The sequence below is a fragment of the Typopeltis vanoorti genome, chromosome 1 (genome assembly GCF_054136105.1).
Source record: "Typopeltis vanoorti isolate ZY-2024b chromosome 1, IOZ_Tvanoo_1.0, whole genome shotgun sequence".
NCBI lineage: Eukaryota > Metazoa > Arthropoda > Arachnida > Uropygi > Thelyphonidae > Typopeltis > Typopeltis vanoorti.
This window is the reverse complement of record NC_143549.1, coordinates 182,443,492-182,466,815: the sequence shown is the minus strand read 5'-3', so window position 1 is coordinate 182,466,815 and position 23,324 is coordinate 182,443,492. Positions and strand designations below refer to the sequence as shown.

Below are 23,324 nucleotides of genomic sequence, written 5' to 3'. Positions count from 1 at the left end.
CCATGTGTGTGTGTGTGTGTGTGTGTGTGTGTGTGTGTGTGTGTGTGTGTGTGTGTGTGTGTGTGTGTGTGTGTGTGTGTGTGTGTGTGGAGTTGTTGTTCAAGTGATAAAAAGGTTGATGAAGATTCAGAATTGAATTGAGAATCTTAGGTCTTCAACATGGATTTGTTAGTGGGAGGTCATGTTTTAGCATCCTGGTTACGTACTACAACAAAGTTACAAATTCAGTAGATAAGAGATATGTATATACAATAGTGTACTTGGATTTTTCAAAGGCCTTTTGATAGATTGCTGCACGACAAGCTGGAAACTAAAAATGGATGGAATTGGATAACAGCCTAGTGAGTTGAATAGGTCACTGGCTGTCTGATAGATATCAGCATGCTATGTGTAGAGATGTATCCCGAAAGAAAATGGTCAGTAGTGGAGTGCATCAGGAATTTATTATGGGACCATTATTCATTAACTTGTATGTTAATGATACTGGGACAATTTAACATGAGTGGAGTTGTTTGCTGATGCTACAAAGATGGGAAAAACTATGAGAAGCAGAGTAGATATTGTGGCCTTGCAGGAGGATCTCAATAGACTGTGTGAGTGGACAAATGAGTGGAGCCATCATTTTAGTGTAAATTCTAAAAATTTGGTAGGCAAGGTTGGGATACAGAACATACAATTAATGGGGAAATTTTGAAGGAGGTATAACAGTTGAGAGACCATGGAGTGATGGATGGAAACTTGAAGTTAAGGGGTTACATTGTTAAAACTGTAAGAACACAATGAATTATGGCAATGATGAGAATGACCTTGACATGCAAAAGCAAAGTGCTTATAGTTCCTTTAAGGCCTTGATCAAGCAACATATGGACTAATTGCATAGGGGGATGAGTGTCCAGAGAGGGTCCACAAAATCAATGCTGGCTGGCTGTGGAATGTGGGATATGAAACAGATTGAGAGAATGCATCTTATAGAGCTTTGTGAATAGAATAGAGAGAGAGAGAGAGGAGGTATGATTGAGTTATATAAGTTGGTGAGGGATTGTTATCAGATTAATGTGGAATAGAATTTTCATAGAGCAGAGGGAGATGAGTGGAACAAGAGGTCATTCCCAGAAGCTGTATAAAGAGTGTGTGAGCAAGGGAGTGAGGAGAAGATTCTTTGCATGGAGAGTGGTTGGTGAATGGAATGTGTTGCCTGAAAGTGTGGTGAGTGCAGAAACTGAATGGATTTAAAGCTTATGTCAATCTTTTTTACATGAAAGTGTACACCTCCTGCAATGAGTGTGTTTTGACTCCAATAATAATATAAAAAACCATAGATTTATATACATTTTTTAATTGTTATTATGTTATTATTGTTATTATGATGGTATATTTGTCAAGATAAAATGATAGAACTTAGTTTATTTAACAATTTGTTAGTTTGATTTTTAACTTTTAAATATTTAGACATATGATATGTGGACCTCTATTTGTACTCTTGCTCCAGGTCCCACAAATGTTAAGGGAGGGCAGGTATCTTACAGTGTTAAGTTTTCTGTAAATGAGTTTTTTTTATTTTTTTTTATTTGTTTTTTTCTCCTCTTCAGTGACCTCTATGAGTATGTGAAGAAGTGCATAGGTGTAAGCTGTTCAGGTAACCTGAATTCTTTGAGTTCTATCAAACTTGGCCAGATGATGGAAATGTCATTTATAATAATGCAGCCATATTTTTGGTTTTTTGATGAATTATTCAAAGTATTATATCATCTTCATGTACTTGATAGAGCTAAAGGCAGGCCAAATATCTCACCAGATAAAAGGTAGCTAACATCTGATATATATGAAGTAACAGAGTTTAAATGCTTTTTATTTATTATATATGCATGCTGTTTTCTTTTCTGTTGCATATCACATTCAGACATTACTGTTTTCCCACATACTGTCAGTTGCATATTTTTGCCTCTATTGAAAGTTCAAGAAGAATACTGCTGTGCAAAGATATTAATCAGCAGAAATTTATCAGTATTCTATGCTGATAAATCTCTTTATTATAGTAAACAAAACAAGGAGATTCATTCTAACAAACCAATATTCACCAAAAGTAATTTCTTAAGCAAAAAATCTGTATAAATATATACATGCTTATGTCATATACATACCTATACTAACTATACTTTCATACATAGATGTATTGCTTCTTGCAGTGGAGATTTTTTATTTTCTGATAATTTGACTAAGTACATGGGTTTGGATCTTGTACTATCTTAACCTAGACATAACTAGCTTACATGGTCAGATAAATGGTAACCTACCATTTATCTGACCACACTGGGTAGTAAACTGCCTTCTGATAATTTTAGGGTCTGATAATTGAAGTACAATTATATAATGCTGTACCAGAAGTTAGTTGGCATGTGAGGTTCAGTTAGTTGAAGGATCATTGTTTAGAAGGTCAGACAAATGGTAGATTACTGTAATTAAACTATTTTACTTTATCTTAATCTCTTTCTATGCCAAATTACATGCTGTAATCTCTGTTCTGTCCTAGGGGGTTCTTTTTTGCAACTAGTCAATTCCTTCTCTCTTCTTTTGGTTTCTAATCTCATTATTATTTTTACAATTATTTTACCAGTCAATGCACTGATATTTATTCCATTCGGGTCTTATTACTGTACATATTCATATATTGATTAATTTTATGTTACATTGTCTAATTTCAGTTTTTTTAACATTAAGGGTTTTTATATCTACTGTAATTCATCTGCCACCTAGACATTCACAAACATCCATGCCTTCAGCCTAATTTAAATGCATAGTTTGGTTGTGAAGAGCAGAAGGAAGTGCTCTCTCTACACTTTAGCCAACAGGATGTGGGTTCAAATCCCACATTCAGACGTTTTGTGAATCTTCAGGTAGCAGAGGAATTTAATTACTGAGTGTGAGACTACTGTCCTTATTGGATGTTGATTTTGTTGATCGGGTTAGTGATTAGATTTCCAACCAATAGGCTGAGAGTTTGAATCATACAGTGGGCATGGATGTTTATAATTGTCTTTAAGCAAGAGATAAATTTCATTTCCCAGTGTTGAGATCTCCATCCTGCTCAATGGATGCCTAAAGTGGCTTGAAAAAGTTTTCCATCTCTAGAGCAGGATTTCCAGATTATCTAACCCTTAGCCCACTCATGGTACTAATATTAATAGCCTTTCACATGTGGAATTGCATAAAAGCAGGCTGGCATTATTTGCATTGTGTGCATGTTGTAGTTTTTCTACAAAAACATAACTTCTGCTGATTTTGTTGATCGGGTTCACCACACGCTGGGATGCTGCTGAATAAGAAGACAGCCAGCAACATCATAAAAAGGTATGTGCGAATTTTCCCTGTTACAAATGCCCTAAAACTGAGTAAAAAGCCAATGACATTATAAAAAGGGGCACTCTTAAACAAAAATAGGCTAAATAGCCATAAAATTAATCCTTATCCGTGGGTTCACTTTCCATGGTTTCAGTTACCCACAGTCAACCCTGACTTAAAAATATTAAATGGAAAATTCCAGAAATAAACAATTTGTAAGTTTTAAATTGCATGCCATTCTGAGTAACGTGATGAAATCTCGTGCCATCCCACCCAGGATATTAATCATCCCTTTGTCCAGTATGTCCATACTGTACTGTATATGCCATCTGCCCATTAGTCATTTAGTAGCCATCTCGGTTATTAGATCAACTGTCGCAGTGCTTGCATTCAAGTAACCCTTATTTTACTTAATAATGGCCCCAAAGTGCAAGAGTAGTGATACTGGCAATTTGGATATGCCAAAGAGAATCCATGAAGTGCTTCATTTAAGTGAAAAGGTCAAAGTTCTCGACTTCATAAGGAAAGAAAAAAAAATCGTATGCTGAGGTTGTTAAGATTCCATTCACATAACTTTTATTACAGTATAATGTTAGAATTGTTCTATTTTATTATTAGTTATTGTTGCTAATCTCCTACTGAGCCTAATTTATAAATTAAAGTTATAGGTATGTATGTATGTATAGGAAAAAACATAGCATATATGGGATTTGGTACTATCCACTGAGGGTCTTGGAATGTATCTCCCACAGATGGGGGGGGGGAACTACTGTATAAGATATTGTGTCACTGTATAAAGCACTGGTAAAACCATGCTTGGACTGTTGTGCTCATATTTGGTCACCTAGTTCTCATTGTGATGTGGAAACATTAGAGGTCTAGAGAAGTGAAAGACAATATCAAGACTATTGAATGATAGCTATGGTGAGAGGTTAAAGGAATGTAAAGTACATAGTTTAGTGGATAGGAGGAAAACAGGTGACATGATAGAGACATTTAAGTTAGTGAGGGGGTTTTATCGGATTAATGCAGAAGGTATTATAAAAAAGAGTAGAAGGTGAGAAGAACCAGATGCCATCCCTGGAAGTTGTGTGAGACTGTGGTGAAGATGGGTGTGAGGAGAGGATTTTTTATGTGGAGAATTGAGCAAATAGAAGACATTATCTAAACATGCTGTTAATGCAGGAGTGTTAAGGATTTTAAAGTTCAATATGATAAATATGTTATCAGTTGAATGAACCTTTTGCAATGAATCTGCTGACTCCATGGAGGGTGTGATAATAATATGTAGTAGACTGTTTACAATACATAATGTAGATTTGTTGCTTTAATATAGCCTATTGCTGTTTCTTGTTTTCCATTCCAGTCAAAATTCATTATATCTGAATTCCACTTTCTGTTTGATTTAATTCTAATTTGCGACATACATTGTGGAAGAGATGAATACAATCTATTAATTCTTCCCCTTGCTCAGCAGAGAAATATGATTTTTATTTCATTTATCCAATGGCCGCATATCTCCACTCACCCGAATAGAAAACACAAGTTTCGTACTAACTTACATGATTTTATTTTTTGCTATGGACAGTTTATATTTTAGTACTCATAGATTTTGTAATACTGCAGGTGTCATATAATAATTCTGCAGTAAGATGGCAGAAGTTGATATGTGAAAGTTAATGAGGGGATAGCATTCTAGGGCATATGAAAACTCAAGTTTTGTTAAAATAAAGATGTTTTATTTGAAAATTATTTTATAACAGTCATTTTTTCCTTTGTGCTTTGGTTCATTGGCATAAAAGTATAAATTTTCCAATTTTTTTTTTTTCACAGTTTACATAGATGTCAAATTTAGTTATGCAGAATAACAATGTAAAAAAAAAGAGAAAATAATATATCATAAAGAGAATACTACAACTTCATTCACATGCTCATATAACAAGAAAACAGGAACACAACATATCACAAAAGAAGAAATTCAGTCTTTACTCATTAGCTAGTAGTTATACAGTATAAGATGTGACAAAAAACAAAAATATGTCATAAATGGAATATTATCTTCTCATCTTGCTCATATAATCTAAAGGAAAAAAAAATCAGAAAAATGAAAAATGCAATCTTTATTCATCACAATCCATTTCCAAACAGTCTTCCAGTCATCATATTCTTTCTTGTATGGCTGATTGCTGGTAAAATCTTGTATAAATCATGACAATTTGCATTAAGCAGGTTTCAGACTGATAAGAGATCTCATTTATCAAGAAGATTAAGTCCCAAGAGTGTTATATAAGAGAGTGGCACAGTTACCCAGTTCACTCCATTAGGTCTCCCTTTCTTTTTTCTCTTTAGATCCAAAGTCCTAAACAGTGTTTCTGCATCTAGGCTGCACTTGAAGTAGATTTTACCTAAAGCTGAGTACTGTAACCATTTAATGTTGAGCCATCAGACTTTCTCTCCTTTATCATTAAGGTTTTGTTTGACCAGCACATTTTTTTGACCATCACTAAGAATGTATGAAAAAGCAAGGAAATCATTCTGCTTAATTTTGGTGACTTTGAACTTCTTTTTACCTTTTGATCATTCTTACAAACTGGTGCCAGTATCTACATATCATAATTTTTTTTTTTTTTTTTTTTTTTTTTGCTGTTTCAATTCCAGCATGTATCTAAGCTACAGGAACTTCTGGTCAACAGTACAACAACACTGAACATTACAGTAAAAGTTGCAAAACTGAGTATTGACTTATCACGTTGAAAGTTGAAAGTTTATGTTAGGAGTGTTGGTAGCTTACTCCACCTTTGCAAGGAGTGCCTTGGTGTTGTACCACCTTACCCCAGTCCTGAAGTTACTTTCAGGTGCAAACTTTGTTTGCTCACACTTGGATAAAGGATTAAACTAAATTTATTATTGACTTATCATGTTCTGCCATCTTCATATGTAAAACAGTATTAACATATCAGATACTGACACCACTAGCTCCACAAATATTGGGTGCTGACATACAAGATTTTGCCATCCTGTAGATCTTCTTGAGAGCAACAAGAACCTACAGAAAACTTAGTTTTGAAGGGTAAAAAAAAAAAGTGACACATCAACTTCTGCCATCTTTTTTATAGATTTATTATAAGCAAGAAAATGTATGATGATCATCACTTGATCCATTTCTTATTTGAATTGGAGATTTGCATAGTCTTCCAACTTCATATGAAATGTTAATTTGCAATGTAAATAGCAGAGAAATATGATTTTTATTTCATTTATCCAATGCCTGCATATCTCCACTCACCCGAATAGAAAACACAAGTTTCCTACCTAATTTTACTTTTTTTTTAGGTTTAAAAACCACTTTACTTAACTCTAAACCAAATATTAACCTTTAAGTACTTATTCAAGATGTTGATGCATATGTTAACCACTTCAAACTTGTGTTCATTCTAATAAACAACTGTACAAGTCGATCATGATTTCCTAATGAGAGCTGTACTAATGAGAAAAAAAAAGAAGTTTTCTTGGCAACAAAAATTGTTACATTGTCATTGATAAAATGCCTAGGTGTTTCCACATCCACCATACATTACAAAAACAAGACTTCATAAAGTTTTGATTCTCCACTATTCCCTTCCCATCAGTCTTCTGGTTTTTTTTTTTTTTTGGTTTTTTTTAATCATCATTATCATATATATATATATAAAGGAGTTAAATTTTCCTGTATCCAGTTGTTCCTTTTCTCTGTGTGTGATTTATGTAGTTGCAAGCTCTGTTTCAGTTTTATCTAGAATCAAACCTAGTTTTATTAATTTTGTTGGTACGTTATCTCAACTAAGTACTTCCCTTTTCTGAATATACTAGCATCAAGATTTGATTGTCAAACATTTGGTCCCTTTTTTGTCCACTGGCTGGTAAACAGTTGGGGGATTCAACATATAAATAGCTTTTTGTTTAGACAAAATATTCAGTTCATGTGCCACGTGGGTCACCTTTGTGCAAAGTTTACTCTGAGTATACTTTGTAGTCATGATAAAATCCATTCTTTTCATGTATATGTTTCAGTTAAGTTTCACTAAAAATGAACTTTATACCTGAGAATTAAAAATTAAAAAAAAAAAAAAAACTTACAAAACATTGTATATGTTGAGAAGTTTCTCTGCATTTATCATGGTTGCATCTTCCTCCAATTTTAAGAATGCTTGGTAGTTTAAAGATTTCTTAAATAAAACTGCATTATTAACATGTCATAATCGCAACTAAATTCTCGTTGATCCTATATCTGCAAGGTATGTCACTGTCTCTTCTAATGCCTTCAGTCATCACCTGAATCTTGTCAGTAAGGATCATTGTTTCTGGTGTTGGCCCAGAGTTAATTCATCATAAAATGCATGAGTTAATAATAGTAATTTGTTTTTAGTAATGATTTTCACTTGCATTCATGTTTTCTTTGTTTATGGGAAAATAATTCTTGATACTTCAGCAATAAACCCTGTTCTTTCAACTTCGAAACCTCAGGATCAGACTAATTGCAACATATGCCCATTAAAAAAAAAATTCATGTTGATAATGTTGAAACTCGTATTGTGCAGAAAGCATTGCAGCAAAAGGTGCATATGCAATTAGTTTTCTAAATGTGTGTTTTCAACAGAATTTATACTAATATAACATAAATAGTAATAAACTAATCTAACAAATCAATTTTATAAATTTTAAATATATTTAATCAAGTTATAATTTTTATCAGTAATTAGGGATTCCTGACCTTGAAACCATGTTAAGTCCATGATTAAATCTTTTCTAAGAATTAGAGAGAGAGAGAAATAAAAACTGTTAATAATTTTTGAATTAACTATATACTATAGTATTTTCCTTAAGTAATTTGTGAGTAAATGCAAACACATTCCTTTGTTTCAAGCTTGTTCTTATTTGAGGAGAATGTAAATGTTATGTAAACTAATTAAAATTATGTGCTATATTTTATATTTATATGGCAATTTAAATATAGTATTTCTTTGAATGTTTATTTTGAAGACCTTCATTTTATAAACTTGGAACACAGTAAAATGGTTATTACAACAATAATTTGCTTCTTAAAGTGTTCTAATAATAGTGTGGTATGCTTAGTACTTCTGTGACATAAAAAAGATTTCTAAGTTCAGTGCATTCTACGATACATTCTCATAAAGTTTGACATTATGCAATGTTTAAATCATCTTATGTACTTTGATATTTTTTGTATGTTTTATGTGAGGTAGGGTAAGGAAATATATATGTGTGTATGTGCTGTGAATCTGTTTTCATCATTTTGGTGTGTGTGTGTGATGCTGTATTATTGTAAATCTGTCGGTAATGGTATTATGAATGCTGTTCTTTACTATTAGAAAATAATTCTTAGTTTACATTGTGGAATAGTAGTCGTTGATTAACGAGAATCACATAGCAGCCTTGAATTCTGAATTATATTATACAGGGGTATTTAATTACATATACCTTGCTGAAGTCTTGAACATTTTCTATTCAAAGTAAATACAAGACAATCAAACTAAAGCAAATTTTCTTTACCACTAATTTTGATGTTGAGATTTAGTAGCATCTCATGATAGTAAAACAGAAATGGTATCTGTTTCAAATTAACCTACAAATTCTTAGAGGTTTAGTTATTTACATGCAGTTAAGCTCAACTTGTTAGCAATTGATACTTATGCAAAAACTTAAAAGGCTGGGTAAGTTAAGTAAACCTCTTATTACTGTGTGTCAGGTGCTATACAAAATTAGATTATCGTTAAGACTGTTGCCACATTGATATTTCAGAAAATATATAGGTATGTTAACTATACTAATATATTAACAAAATCAAATTGGCAAAATTTAATCTATTTTTGATAAATTTATATTTGAAAGTTGATTATTCTTCTTACATGAAATATGGCAATACCTTTTGGCATTAAACATATAAATGCCATAACTCGTGATATGTATAGCTGGTCACCTATATGAATCATAATGATCTAGATTGTTTCATGCATTACTATTTTAAAAAAAATATCGTAGTTGAATCTATTCTTATTTTTATTTGTTTTTAATTAATCCAATTAAATTGGTATATCATAAATAAATAATAAAAATACTAAACTGTTAAATTAATATAATTTTTAAATAACAAAATGAAATTTTACTCAAAGCATTAGTTCATATTGCATTGAATGCTGCACGCTGTTTAGTCCTTTTGAGAAAAAATCCAGAGCCAACCCAGAGAAAAACTGCTTTTCAGTTTTGAGAACTGCAACCTCTTATTTCCCCATGCATTTTGCCACAGTGCATTAAAAAAAAAAAAAAAAAAAACAGGTATAGAAAGTAGCTACAAAATTTATGTTAGAACAATGTTCTTTCTCCATATACAATAACTATGTTTTATATATCAGTCCTCCTGCATTAATTTGTAATGTGGTATCACAAAGTTCAATGTGTTATAGGATGCTTAGGATCTGCACTCCCAGAACATACCTAATTTTTTTTCAAATTTTGGATAAATGATGAATTAATTTTCTAATGGCTTTTAAAGGAAGAGTAGTGAAAATTTTTTTTTTTATAGAAATTAGTCTTTTTTTTTTTTTTTTGGATCTTTATCCCTCAACATTGTGGCAGTTGAATACATTAACTGCCTGCATTGCTAAGTGAAAGGTGATGAGAATATGGTAAACAACTGGTATTATGTATAGGTGATCATGTATTCTGCAGTCGATTTTTCTGAGTTGCAAAGTTTAAAAGCAGAAAGAAAAAAAATACCCAAATTCTAGTTACTAATTAAAAAGTTCCTTTAGTTAGTAAATGAAACTGAATATTTAAGAATTAAGTATTCTTAAATTTAAAATTGCACTTCCTTTTTTTTTTTTGTGCATGTTGTGCTCAATTTTATCATGAGGACAAATAGTTATATATAAAAGGGACTTCCTTTATAAATTTCTCTTCCATCAGTCTAATATAAGAGAAATTTCATTATCAAAATGTGTCACCCTGGTTTTTTATAACACCATAAACAACTGAAAATTTTATGTTGTGGGAGAAGGTAATCTTATGTAATAAGAGAGAGATTATGCATTTGCCTTTTTCATTTAAAAAGAAACAAAAAAAAATTAATTGTTAGTATTATAATAGTGAATATTGTTTGGTGCTGATTGTTAAAATGTCCTAATGTTGACCTTTTGCAGCCATAGAAAGATATAAAATGCCTAATGAAGTACATTAATTGAAGTGCATTATTGTTTATAATTGTAAACTAAAATGTAGTTTACAATTATATTATGGGATTGTCAGCATTGTCACCTCCACCCTCTCCACATACACAGTTTGTTCTTTGCAGTGGTCAGTAATCATTTGTCTAGCAATGAAGAAACATCCAAGTTTACTGATTCAAAGTGTTATCTTAATCATCATATACCTTATTATTGCATTATGTGATCAGTACATTATAACACTAGTAAGTTACTGGACTGCTTTTAAGCTTGGTGGGAGCTCTATCCCCAAACTCCTGTTTTTTTTCTGTGTTAGTATTTTTTTTAATCCACAAAGAATAGCAAATTAAAAAAAAAAAAAAAAAAAGTCTGCTCTATGACAGGTTCTTTTGCTATTTTCAAAATTTGTTTTAAAAAAAAAAAAAAAGAATGGAGGGGATTTATTGGGGGGGGGGGACAATACAGTGATCTCTAGTCTCATTGTGCTAGTTGCTTAACTGACAATGAAGCTAAATATACAATTACATGATGTAGTTCCAGGAACCACTTGACATGCTAACCCATTCATGGTAAGTTTGGTTATTTGAAAAATTGAATAATTTGAATGATCACTGGATTTTAGGATTCCTGCTTGAAAAAAAAATGACATTCAAGCAGGCACCATCATTTTTAATAGGAAAATGTTTAAGAACCATTAGACTTGAAAAATCTGTTTATTGGAGGGGGAAAAAAACAATTAATTGCATGAAGTTCAAAGCATTGCTGGCTAACCTACCTAGTGGCAAGTTGTACAGTGCTTTATTTGTCCAGTTTCATTTGGCAGATGTATGATAAATAATACAGTTGCATATTAGCAACTAAATATCTATTCCCTAGCAGATTATAGCTTCTAGATCAACATTAGTATTACTATTTGTAAAGATGACCAGTGCACATTGAATGTTGAGTTGCTTTTGAATAGTAGCAGAAATTTTATAGAATTAAAGCTGTTGATCTTTCATTTTCAAAGACAGTCCATATAAACATACTGTTCACATTCTTTGAGTATATCTGAGGGATATTTATGCTTTACACTTAGCTGTTAAATTTTATATTTATTTCATGCTTGTATGTGAGCAACATAATGGTGCCCACTTAAGTTGTATATAAAACTTCATGATTAAAATCATCAAAGTAGAAGCACTACAGAAACATCTTTGGTGACAAGGTTCGCCTCTCGCTTTGTTTAAAAAAATGAGGCTAATAAAAATAATTCCATAATATTCGAGACAAAAATGCACTAACATTTGATGGAAATTTAGTCTGAAAAAGAGTAACGAGGCTGCTGTCAACTAGTATAGGCTGAATAACGTACTAAGTGATATGAAGTAATTTATTTTTATGCATCTTAAATATGAGGCCAATGGTTTGGTTAAACAATGAAATGTAACTTCAAAAATAATAATTATGTATGTGAGGATTAATTTGTTATTTGAAAAATGGTAAGCAAATGAAATCTTTTGCCAGAGGCAATGCATATAATATCTATCATATGCATTGAACTTATTTATTGGCAAAATAAGTTCAATGCATATGATAGATATTATGTTAAATTTGTGTAAATAAAACATACTTTATTAAGAAAAAAACATTTTATTTGTACATCACTTCAGTCCTTTGTTTCCAAGATGTAAATGCTATTCTTGGTTTAAAAAAGGTATGCACAAAATATCTTCAACACTGAAGGATAAAAATAAATATTACTTAAAAAAAAAAAATACACAGTTCTTTCATAGGAAACTACATTCAATAATGAAATGCACTTCCCTTCTTAGCTGCAGTAATTTGCTGAATATAAGCTACTTCTGCTCTTAAGAGAAGTGCACCTTTAATTCCTGCCCAAATTTTAGTCACAAAAAATGCATGTAGAGGCTTTATCACAGGCTCTACATAGGGAATCACTTTTCTCTCTCTCTCTCTCATCATATATGACTAGTCAAGGCATGCTTCAACACTCTTCTTCTTCTTCTTCTGCAGCTTTTCCCACTTAAGTAGGGTCGTTGTTTGTGGTGAGTCTCCTCCACAACTTCCTTTCTTGGGCTGTAGCCACATCCAAGTTCTTCATCCTCAAGTCCTCCTCCATCTCTTCTTTGGCCGTCCATGCTTCCTCTTCCCCTGCACATCCATCTGCATAACCTTTGCTCCTGAGTTCGTAACTTTCACCGTTCCCCTTACAGTCATTTCTCAGATGATCCTTTCTGGTCACACCGTACATCCACCTAAACATTCTCATCTCCGCTACCTCCATCCTGCTGATGTTATTTTTCCTTAGGGCTGCAGTTTCCAAAGCATATGTCATAGTTGGTCTCACTACTGTCCTGTAAATTTTGCCTTTTAGATTGATCGGCACCCTCTTATCACATAGCACTCCAGCCATCTCTCTCATCCTGCTTGCATCCTGCATCCAGGGCCGGATTTAGACTTGCTGAGGCCCTAAGCTATACAAAATCCAGAGGCCCCCTACTGTTTTAAATTACATCAGCTGGCTTTTTGTTTTTTTATTTGAGGCCCCAGCAGATTGCGAGGCCCTAAGCTGTAGCTATTTTTAGCTTATACGTAAATCTGGCACTGCCTGCATCCCACTTCCTTCTCAGCCTCACCATCCTCTTTCATTGTTGAACCTAAGTATCTAAAGTCACTGACCTTCCTGATGACATTTCCTTCCAGTTCCAGATCTGTCTCCCATCCACTTTGCAACACATATACTCGGTCTTACTTCTGCTCAGCCTCATACCTCTCTCTCTTCCAGTACTTTCCTCCAACTTTCCACTTTGACTGCCACTTCTTCTCTTGATTCTGCACACAGCACGATGTCATTGCATACGACATAGTCCAAGGTGCGTCTTCTCTCACTTCCTCCATCACCACCTCCATCACAATATTAAACAGGAATGGACTTAATGCAGACCCTTGATGCAAGGCAACTGTCACTGGAAAATTTTCTGTCACTCCCAGGCAGGTTCGAACACTTGTCTTCACATTTCTGTACATCTCCTGCACCAACCTGATATATTTCTCTGGTACCTTCTTCCTCAGACACCTCCAGACTTCTTGCCTTGGCACTCTATCATACGCTTTCTCCAGATCAATAAATACCAGATGTAGTTCCTGTTGCTTCTCTCGAAACTTTTCCATCATCTGTCATACCCCAAAGATAGCATCTGTTGCCGATTGACCAGGCATGAAGCCAAATTGCTCCTTTGCAATCTCCACCTCCTTCCTCAATCTTCCATCAAGAACCTTTTCTAGGATTTTCATTGTGTGGGACATCAACTTTATTCCTCATGCTTCAACATTCACTTTATATAATTTACAGTCACTGTGAATGTTTTGATACTTGTAACAGTTCATGACTATTTATTTCAAATAATGCTCAAAAATTATTTCTTTGTGAATTTTCCAGGGGTGTGCACGCACACCTGGAATATATGCTCTTGTGCATGATAGATATTATGTGAATAATAGTTAGGATGGGTTTCTTGCAATGAATTTCTGGAACTCCATGGAGATGCTGCAAATAATAATATAGTTTTGCCTCTGGCAAAACAAAGTTCAGAGTCTAGAACTACTAAAATCTAGCATGGTACGTACCTGCATGCTGTTACATTTTAGTAGTTCTAGATTCTTGGCTCTATATCCATATACTTAGTTGAAAAGAATGCAATAACTTTATATTTAAGTATAAAGAGCTAGTAATAACTTTATTATTATTATTACAATGACACCTCCAAGGACTCATTGTGGGAGGACACTCTATCCACTCTGCTACACACACACATCTACCATCAATGTGATCACTTCAGTGTACTTTACATTAAATTATCAAATTTAGTATATGCATAGGAGGGAGCACTTCAGTGCACCTCACTAATCTCTTCCTAGTACATGTAGAAAGAGATTATTATTATTATTTGACACCTCCAGGGAGTCTAAAGACTCATCGAGGGAGAGTGTGCCAACAGCATCGAACGATTGTTCCTCTTCCAACTACTAACTGCACTCAAACTTTTTGCATGAGCCATTAGTAGCAGAGGCTCTACCAATCAACAAACCTTTTGGCGAGGCATAACATGCATCATGTTATGTTGATGCCATTATAAGCAAGAATTTGCTATCAACCATCTCTTCTCCAAATACTACTATGATCACTATGTTCATGACATCTTCACAAAATCTTCATCAGCATTCACCAAATGCAACAGACTGCAGTTCATCCTTGAAATAAACTAATTCTCAGTTAATCCCTTAATCTCATTTATCAACACTGGCAACAAATGTATAACATTTTTAGAACAGAGGAGGGCTATAAAATAAATAGTATGTAAGTATTGTAAAAAATTGAGGGATTTTCTGGTTAACAGGATAGCCTTCAACTTCATTAAGATACTATTCAAGTATATTGTGAGAAAGAAAGAAAAAAAAGTGGGGAGTGGCAAAGAAATACTTCCATGGATGTCAAGTGCTCGTTGAAAATGAAATAACATTTTGATACTAATGAAATAACAGATAGGGGTGCCGTAGGCGTCAGGGAGTGGAGCACCCCTAGTGTGTGTGTGTGTGAGTTGTCCAATTCTGAAATTACTTCAGGTGCAAACTTTGTGTGTTTACACTTGGATCAAGGATTGAACCAAGAATATAATTTCTTGGCATCTTTAATTTATTTTGTTAAGTGTAGCAATACATTTTTCTTTCAGAAACTAGATTTTCTGCCTTCAAAACAGATAGGCCAAAAGAATATATGCAGTTGACAAATATAACTTTTGATAAATCTAAACTTAAACCAAATCAGAATCTCTAATTTTATAATTCACTTCCATTTTATTTGTTTTACAATATTTTGCATTTCACAAAAACTCAGAGGATAACCTATATATATATATTACCTTCACAGTGTAATCACGAACATTGGGAAATTAGAAAATAGCATCCATCTTATGGTGAGAAAATGTACATAAATGCAATAAAGTTTATCATTTACATTTTTTTTCTTTTTCTATAAGTGAAAAACAGAACTTTTTCGCGTTATATTTCACTAACTATTCCAAATATTGGTCTCATATCACACCCTGGCAAATGAATAAAATTCCGAATTTAAATATGATAATTTTAGTAGAGATATCTTTATAATGCATGTAAAACAGTATAGATTAACCAAATTTCATAGTGACAACATTCCAGCTTAGGAATAGATAGGTGTTTCTAGTGGTTAATGCAGTTCGTTGCTATCAGAAAGATCAGTTTTTATTATTTATTATTCAAAGAAATTTTCTGTAATAAATAGTTTGAAAATAAACTGTAGTATTTAAAACACTAAATATTTTATTTCTCTTTCCAATTGCAATATATATACAGGGTGTTCGGGATAAATTTGACAGTTTCGTAAGGAAAAAGAAAATCTTCTTTGTATCTATTAAATTTAATGAATTGACAAAAAACATTACAGGCAGAGTTAATTACAATACTATCAACAAGATTTACTCAAAATAACCACCATTAGCATCGATCACAGCTTCAATCCTGCTTCGGAACCTCGAACAAGCTGATGCTACAGTCTCCCTGGGAAGGGCCGCAAAAAACTGTTTTAATTTTATCCATTAACTGGGCTTTTGTATTACTGGAAGTGCGATTGGTGTCTTTTTCAACTGCGCCCCATACAAAATAATCCATGGGGTTAAGGTCTGGGGAGTTTGGAGGCCAAACATTTGGACTGGTGAAGTCGTAGAAATTTTCAGACAACCATTTTTGACTTTTCCCAGAGGTGTGGCAAGGGGCCGAATCCTGCTGCCATACATACGGCCTACCATTGGCTACCCTTGTTATCCAGGGCTTGACTACAGTGTTTAGCAACTCCACGTAGCCATCTGAAGTCAACCTGAGGCCCTCTTGGAAAAAATGCGGAGGCATCACATTGCCTTCAGAGGATACACATCTGAAAACCATCACAGTTTGGGGAAATTTAGTCTGCATTACACGAGGAATGTCCTTTGTACTGTATGCAAGCCATCTGTTATTCTGCGTGTTGTGTTTTTGATCCTGGCAAAAGTTTTTCTCATCGGAAAAGAACCAGATTGTTTGTGGTTCCGCAGGATGTTTCACTCTGCTTAGAAGTTTCTTCGCGTTTATCAAACGTTTTTCACGGGCCTTTTCTGTAAGCAGCTGATCTTTGCGGCGCTTGTATGAGTAGTAGCGGAGGTCTTCATTGAGTGCAAGCTTCATAGTAGAGGCTGCAACATTCATTTCACGTGACAAAGCCCGAATTCCAATGCCAGGGATCTTCAACACCTGTTCCTGCAGATTTGCGAGGAATTCTGCTGTACGAACGCAATCAGATCGTCTGCTAGGGATCTTTCTTCTTGCTACATCCTCGTAGTCACCATTGCAAGTCTCTAGTTCATGCCTGATTGTTTTTACTGTATTCAGGGAGCATTGGGCAGCAGTCGAAATATCCTTATTTTGATGGCCGGCACGAATCATCATGATACAAGTTATTCTCTTCCATGATTCAGGTGGGTTCCAGCTATCCATCCTTTCTGACATCTTGTATATGAATGAAGAAGGGTCCAACCTTTTAAATGAAGAGAAGTGTGTGTTAATACATGTAACTTACGGAAAAATATAATTAATTATAAATATGTCAAATTTATCCCGAACACCCTGTATATATATATATTTTTTTTTTTAATTTTTAAATGGTGTAATTACATCTTACAACCCCTCCTGCCCCAGCCTTCAGTGAAAGAAAAGTGACTCCTGAGTGACCATAGATAATTTTAACTGTTGTGCTGCTTTCTTTTTTGTAACATAAACACCAATCATAGGATGAATCTTGATATCAAGAATACAACTATTTCATTACATAATATATAACTTCATAGTGAAACAGTGGGACATTAATACAAGAGGGCTAAAAATTATTTAGCTTGTGCCTATTTAGCATAAAAAGTACCAAATCTTATGGTACTTTTTATGCTAAATGTTTAATTTTTATGGTAATAAAGCACCAAGAATATGGTGCTTTATTTTGGGTCTGTATGTTATCTTTCTTTTAAAGATAATGTTTATAATGTAAAAATTATTTATTATGGATGGCTAATTCATGAGAAAACTGCATGCTAAGTTCTGGCTACTGTTTAGAAAATCTCTTATGGGACTAGGTTTAACTAAGCATTCCATTTACCATAAAAAAATACCATTGCAGGGTAAATAGCTATTCCCAAAGAACACAGTTAATGGACTGTTAAAAGCAATTTTTAAATCAACTATTAATGTTTCTACATGTTAAGAAAAAAAAAGTTTTAATGTAGCTTGTAAACAAGCAAGACTTGCCAAAAACTGTTACTTGTTAGAATATTAAAAAGGGAAGTGACTAGCTCAAATAATGTGAAATTATTGTTAGGTATGTACTTCCAAGTTGTTGATCTTATGGTTCAAGTTCTGTACAGTGTTTATATTATATATGTGGCATAATTGTAAAAATAAATATTAAATGTTATTTCCTATTTTGGTTCTAGTGTCAAGCCTCAATGCCTAAAACACACCACTTGTTCATAATACTGATATGATTATGTGGTTTATTACTCTAACTTTTCTTTTTGATAAACGTACAGGAATTGAAAAGAACAAATGGCTGCAGAGCCCATTTATTACACTAAAATCAGTATATACTTTAGTGATTATTGGTATATCTGAAAATAAAGAATCCCACAGGATCTAATATGTCCGACCAACAAATTTTTATATCATTTCTTAAATGTAGAATGAGCACTAATATTGGCTTGCTCCATCATTTCCCCTCTCTTATAAACATTAGTATTAAAAAATAAAATACTAAATGTACTTCGTGTTATGAATTGCCTCTTACTGTATGCTTTAATAATGGCAAGCCCAGTTAGTACTGAACTCCTAATCAGATCAGTTGATAGTAGGCTGTTTTTCGTTGCTCACTGTAAGATTCCCACTTTGTTTATTGGAGGCCTGAAGTGTCTTTAAGATGTTCTATGTTTGGTCTCTAGAGTGAGTTTCCTGAATTATTTAGCCTTTATGATCACCTATAGTAGGATACCAGCTTTTGTGGATGAGATTGATATTTAAAAAAAAATTCAGGAGAGAAGAAAAGCCTGTGGAAATTCATTAAAAACCACTCAGTGAATATGATTATTATTGTACGGGTGCCTCCATTGTTTGGGTCTCCAGCAATGAGTCCAAAGACTCATTGCTGGAGACCCAAACTATTCACACAATCTATCATACCTCTCCTTGAACCCATTAACAGACATAGCACTCACAACTGACTCTGGCAACCCATTCCACTCATTCACAACTCTCCCAGCAAAAAATCTAGTCCTCACACCTTACTAACCACAACTTTATTCAACTTCCAGGGATGACCTTTTGTTCTGGCTCCCTCTAGCCGAGTGTTGAAACATTTCCCCCTGCATCAATCCTATAAAACCCATTAAGCAATTTAAATGTTTATCATATCTCCCTCTTTTTCTCCTATCAACTATCGACCAACTTCTGCAATCCACACACCCATAATCTATCCTCATAGGGAAGAACATTCCACTGACCACTAACCATCTTGGTCACTCACCTCTGAATCTTCTCCATTGTTTCCTCATCCCTAAGAATCTAGGAGACCAGACCTGAGCACCGTAGTGCAGATGTGGACATACAAAGGGGAATAACTTCCTTATCTATACTTATTAATGTGTTCTTCTATAGCCAAATAATCTTTTGGGCTACCTTAGCAATATGTCCTCTAAATTTGAACTCTCTGTCTTCCACCACACCTAAATCTTTAGCGTCCTCTATTTTGTGGAGTACTATTCTATCAGTGTGGTACACAGCTTGTAATCTTTTATCCCAAAATGCATAACTTTACATTTCTCCACATTAACTGACATCCATTATCTTTTTATCCTGCAATCTCTCCAGATTACCTTGATTAACTATTAGTCTACCTAATTTTGCATCTTCAACAAATAACTGAATATTTTCTTTCAGGTTATTTCCCATATCATTTATATACAAATTAAACAGCAATGGTCCCAGTACTGAACCTTGTGGCACCATTAGTCACCTGTTTTTGCCTCGATTCTGTTCCTCCATATACCATTTTTTGATATCTGTCCAGCAGCCACCTTCTTATTCAATTAACCAGTGTCATGTCCATCCCCATTTGTTCTAATTTGCTTAACAGTTCCATGTGGTATTTTGTTAAATGCCTTTGCAGAATCATCTTGTATTTACTTTATCGAACTCAGTTGTTATTCTATTATAAAAATATAATAAATTGTAATGACTGAGCCATGTTGCCTCTCATACGGTATATTTTTTCCACCCATTCTTGAAATCTCTTTTTGACCAATTTTTCCATTACTTTTACCACCACACCTGAGATATTCATTGGCCTATAATTTGCTACTGCAACTTTAGAGCCTCTCTTATGCAAGGGAATTATTTCGTCCTCTTTCCACTCCCTTGGAACCCTGCCAGAGCTGAAGCTTAAAGAGATTAGTCAGAGGCATTGCCAGTTCACTTGTGCACTGTCGCAAAACAAAACAGAATTGCAGCCCATCCGAATACCACAGTAGATGAAATTTAGAGAAAGGCAGATGACAAATTCAACAGACACTCTTTGATTAGTAAAGGATTTCCTTTAAGATTTAAATATAGTGTTCTTGACATTGTTAAATTGATATTTCCATTCATCTACCCACCTGGTAAACCTATCGATTTTCTTCTGAAGTTGCAGTTATGTCCAATTTTGTTTCATCTGCAAAGAGCTGAATATCATCTTCAAAATTAAACATGTTAGTAATACTGTCAAAAAGAGAAAGTAAAAGTTAAATCATTTCAACCAGAATGAATGAATAATTTAAAAGGTGAAAAAATAAGGAATGTGAAAGGATATGAAACAAGGTGGGGGGGGGGAGCAAGTGAGTGTGTGATGATGGAGATGTCATATAAGTTTATAAATCTTTTGCCAGTGTATGAAGTGAAATGTGAAGTACTATTATTGCAAATGAGTCACTGTAAAAGAATGTAATTTAGTAATACAAACATAATACAAAAATACATGTATATGCTTGATGGACTGCACTTGAAATGAACTTGGAATCAAGTATTTTGAAGTTTTTCGATGAGAGAAAATTTAGAAAACCAAGGCTGTTAGGTTAACATCTGTGCAGGTGGCTCATCAAAGGTGAATGAGTAAAAGAAAATAATCAAAAAATACTTAATGGAGTTTTTTCTGAATTCTGAAGGAGGTACTTATTAAAACGATTCAAGGGTACTTGTATACCACAGGTTTGTAAACTTATTTTATCCATGACCCTTCCTTTGCAGTGAGATTGCTCAATGCATGTGCTAGAGCCCCTTCTGTGGAAAGGTAGGATTGACTTGACAGGAAGAGGCTCTATATTGTGTATCACTGCCCATAGTGGCCCAGACCTCCCCCTTTCATAAGACAAAATTATTAGCAACCCCTGGCAATACTACTTTCTTTACACTCGAGTGTCACATTATCATGATGACGTGACTAGTTAACATTTATTTCTACAATAAACTGCAAATAGACAATTATAGAATGAAAGGATGTAGATGTGATGTGTAATAATTTTTCATCAGTTCTATATAATAAATATTTAATTTACTCGTTTATTCATATTATTAATATTTGCTCTGATCCCCACAACTTTTTTATGCAACCCACAGTTTAGGAACCATTGCTGTAAAGCAAGGAAATATTGCAATATATATACATATATTTATGCCACACGTGTCAGGAATAAGGGTGAGGATTTTTTGGCATTGGTTGAGAGATAGAATTATGACTATCTTCATGATGAATTCAACTTTCATTAGAGTTGAAGAAGGCAATGCCTTTGAGATTAAAAAAAAACAAAAAAAAAAACAGACAAATAATTGGTTGCTGTTTAGGCAAAAGGAGATGTAGATGACATTATTATGTGACACCTCCAGGGAGTCCAAAGACACATTGAGGGAGGGCACCCATCCACAACTCTATCAATATTTACCATCAGCAAACACTAATGCCATCTACTGGCCACCACCAGTATTTTCACACAATCGCAAACATCCATTCACAGTGGAATTTGAACCCACAGCCTTTTGGCTGGAGAGCAGATATGCTAACCACTTGGTCAACTGGGCTGGCATGACATGCATTGGCAAATTAGCTCAATGAGCACAGAGTGAGTAATCATTGTGGAGAATTTTAGCTATGGGGACAGGAAGAAGGAAATAGAATTACAACATTATGTAATGGAAGGTATTCAGGATTTAAAAATGTTGGCCTTCATAATATCCAAGAATTTGTCCATAACCAAAGTAATGTTGGCCAAGTGGTTAGTGTATCTGCTCTCTAGCCAAAAGGCTGCAGGTTCGACTTCCACTGTGGACATGGATGTGTGTGTTTGTCTGAAAATACTACTGGTGGATTGAGTGGTGGAGACAGAGTTGTAGAGTAGATGCACTCCCTCGGTGAGTCTTTGGACTCCCTGGAGGTGTTGTAATAATAGTGACCATGAAGTCCTGACCTGGGAACGTGGCATTTTTGATTAAAAAGGGATGTGTGGAACTATAAAGCTGGTGATCAGGATTTATGCCGTACTACAACTTGCAGTAGTGGTATTGCATAAACTGCAAGGAAATGAAGAGGTGCATGATCGATTAGATTGCATAACTAGGGTCAGGAAGTTTAAACAGTTGAATAACATTATTAAACAAGAACTGCAAAAAAATAAGAAAGGTGATAAGCAGGTCAATGAATACAAAGCACACAGACAAGGAGGTTGCCAAAGGCAAAATTGCATGAGAGGAAATTCAAAACAGGTCTTTCACTAAGTGGTGATTGAAAGAATGATTATGCAAGGAAAATGTTAATGAATGCCATTGGTATGGTTGTGAAATATATAAGGGGGAAAAAATGGGTTAATCCAGTGATAATGGTGTCATTCAAAATACCAGTTTTATGTTTTTGCCAAAATGTGTACATGTTAATCAAACTTTTCAATTGTATTATTCATCATTTCCCTTACAAAGAGATGATTATGACGACAGTAGTAATAGTAATAATTTGTGTGAAAGACCTCAAGGCTGATGAGTAATTGGGATTAGATTTCTTTTTGACCCAAGAAAACTCAAATTATTGAACTTTCTTGCAGCACACCTGAAACATCAGTCCCACCATACACTTCCTCTTACATGGCTCAACGCCACCACCAAAAAAAAATTAAATATGCTACTTTGATATTTCATTATTACTATATGACATCTTCAGGGAGGCCTACTTTGCAACTCTGTCTCCACCACTCAGTTCAGTAACTATGCCAACCACGACTAGTATTTCCACAGGCCAGCTATTATTGTATTATTATACTACTTTGATAAAAATAGTTAAAACCAAGACACTTCTCCAAAATAAGAATTACATGCTGTAAACAAAACTATTGTGATTCGCTCAAATAGTGGCGATCCAACCTTGTGATAGTGCAAGCAAACCCATTGTTATACTACTACTAATAATAATAACACCCTTATAGGGAGTAGACAAGGCCGTTTAACCCTATCTAGCTTTTGAAGAATAAGTCAGTAGTTCAATCTCTACTGGTAGCTTATCAGAGATAGCTGGCTCATGATTATCACTAATTATAAGCGGCAACTGATGAAGAGATGGGCAAACAAGTGCTGCCATCTCTT

General features: G+C 34.1%; 1 protein-coding gene across 1 annotated transcript; it reads right to left on the bottom strand.

Annotated features, from left to right (window-relative positions):
• Positions 1-15,237: 15,237 nt before the first annotated feature.
• LOC150110688 (uncharacterized) lies at positions 15,238-21,189 on the bottom strand. The gene is made up of 2 exons (XM_090400322.1): positions 20,321-21,189; positions 15,238-17,163 (listed from the first exon to the last, which is right to left on the bottom strand). Exon 2 carries the CDS (start codon positions 17,133-17,135, stop codon positions 16,110-16,112), a length of 1,026 nt encoding a protein of 341 aa, XP_090256448.1. The 5' UTR covers positions 17,136-17,163; positions 20,321-21,189; the 3' UTR covers positions 15,238-16,109.
• Between the last annotated feature and the right edge of the window lie 2,135 nt (positions 21,190-23,324).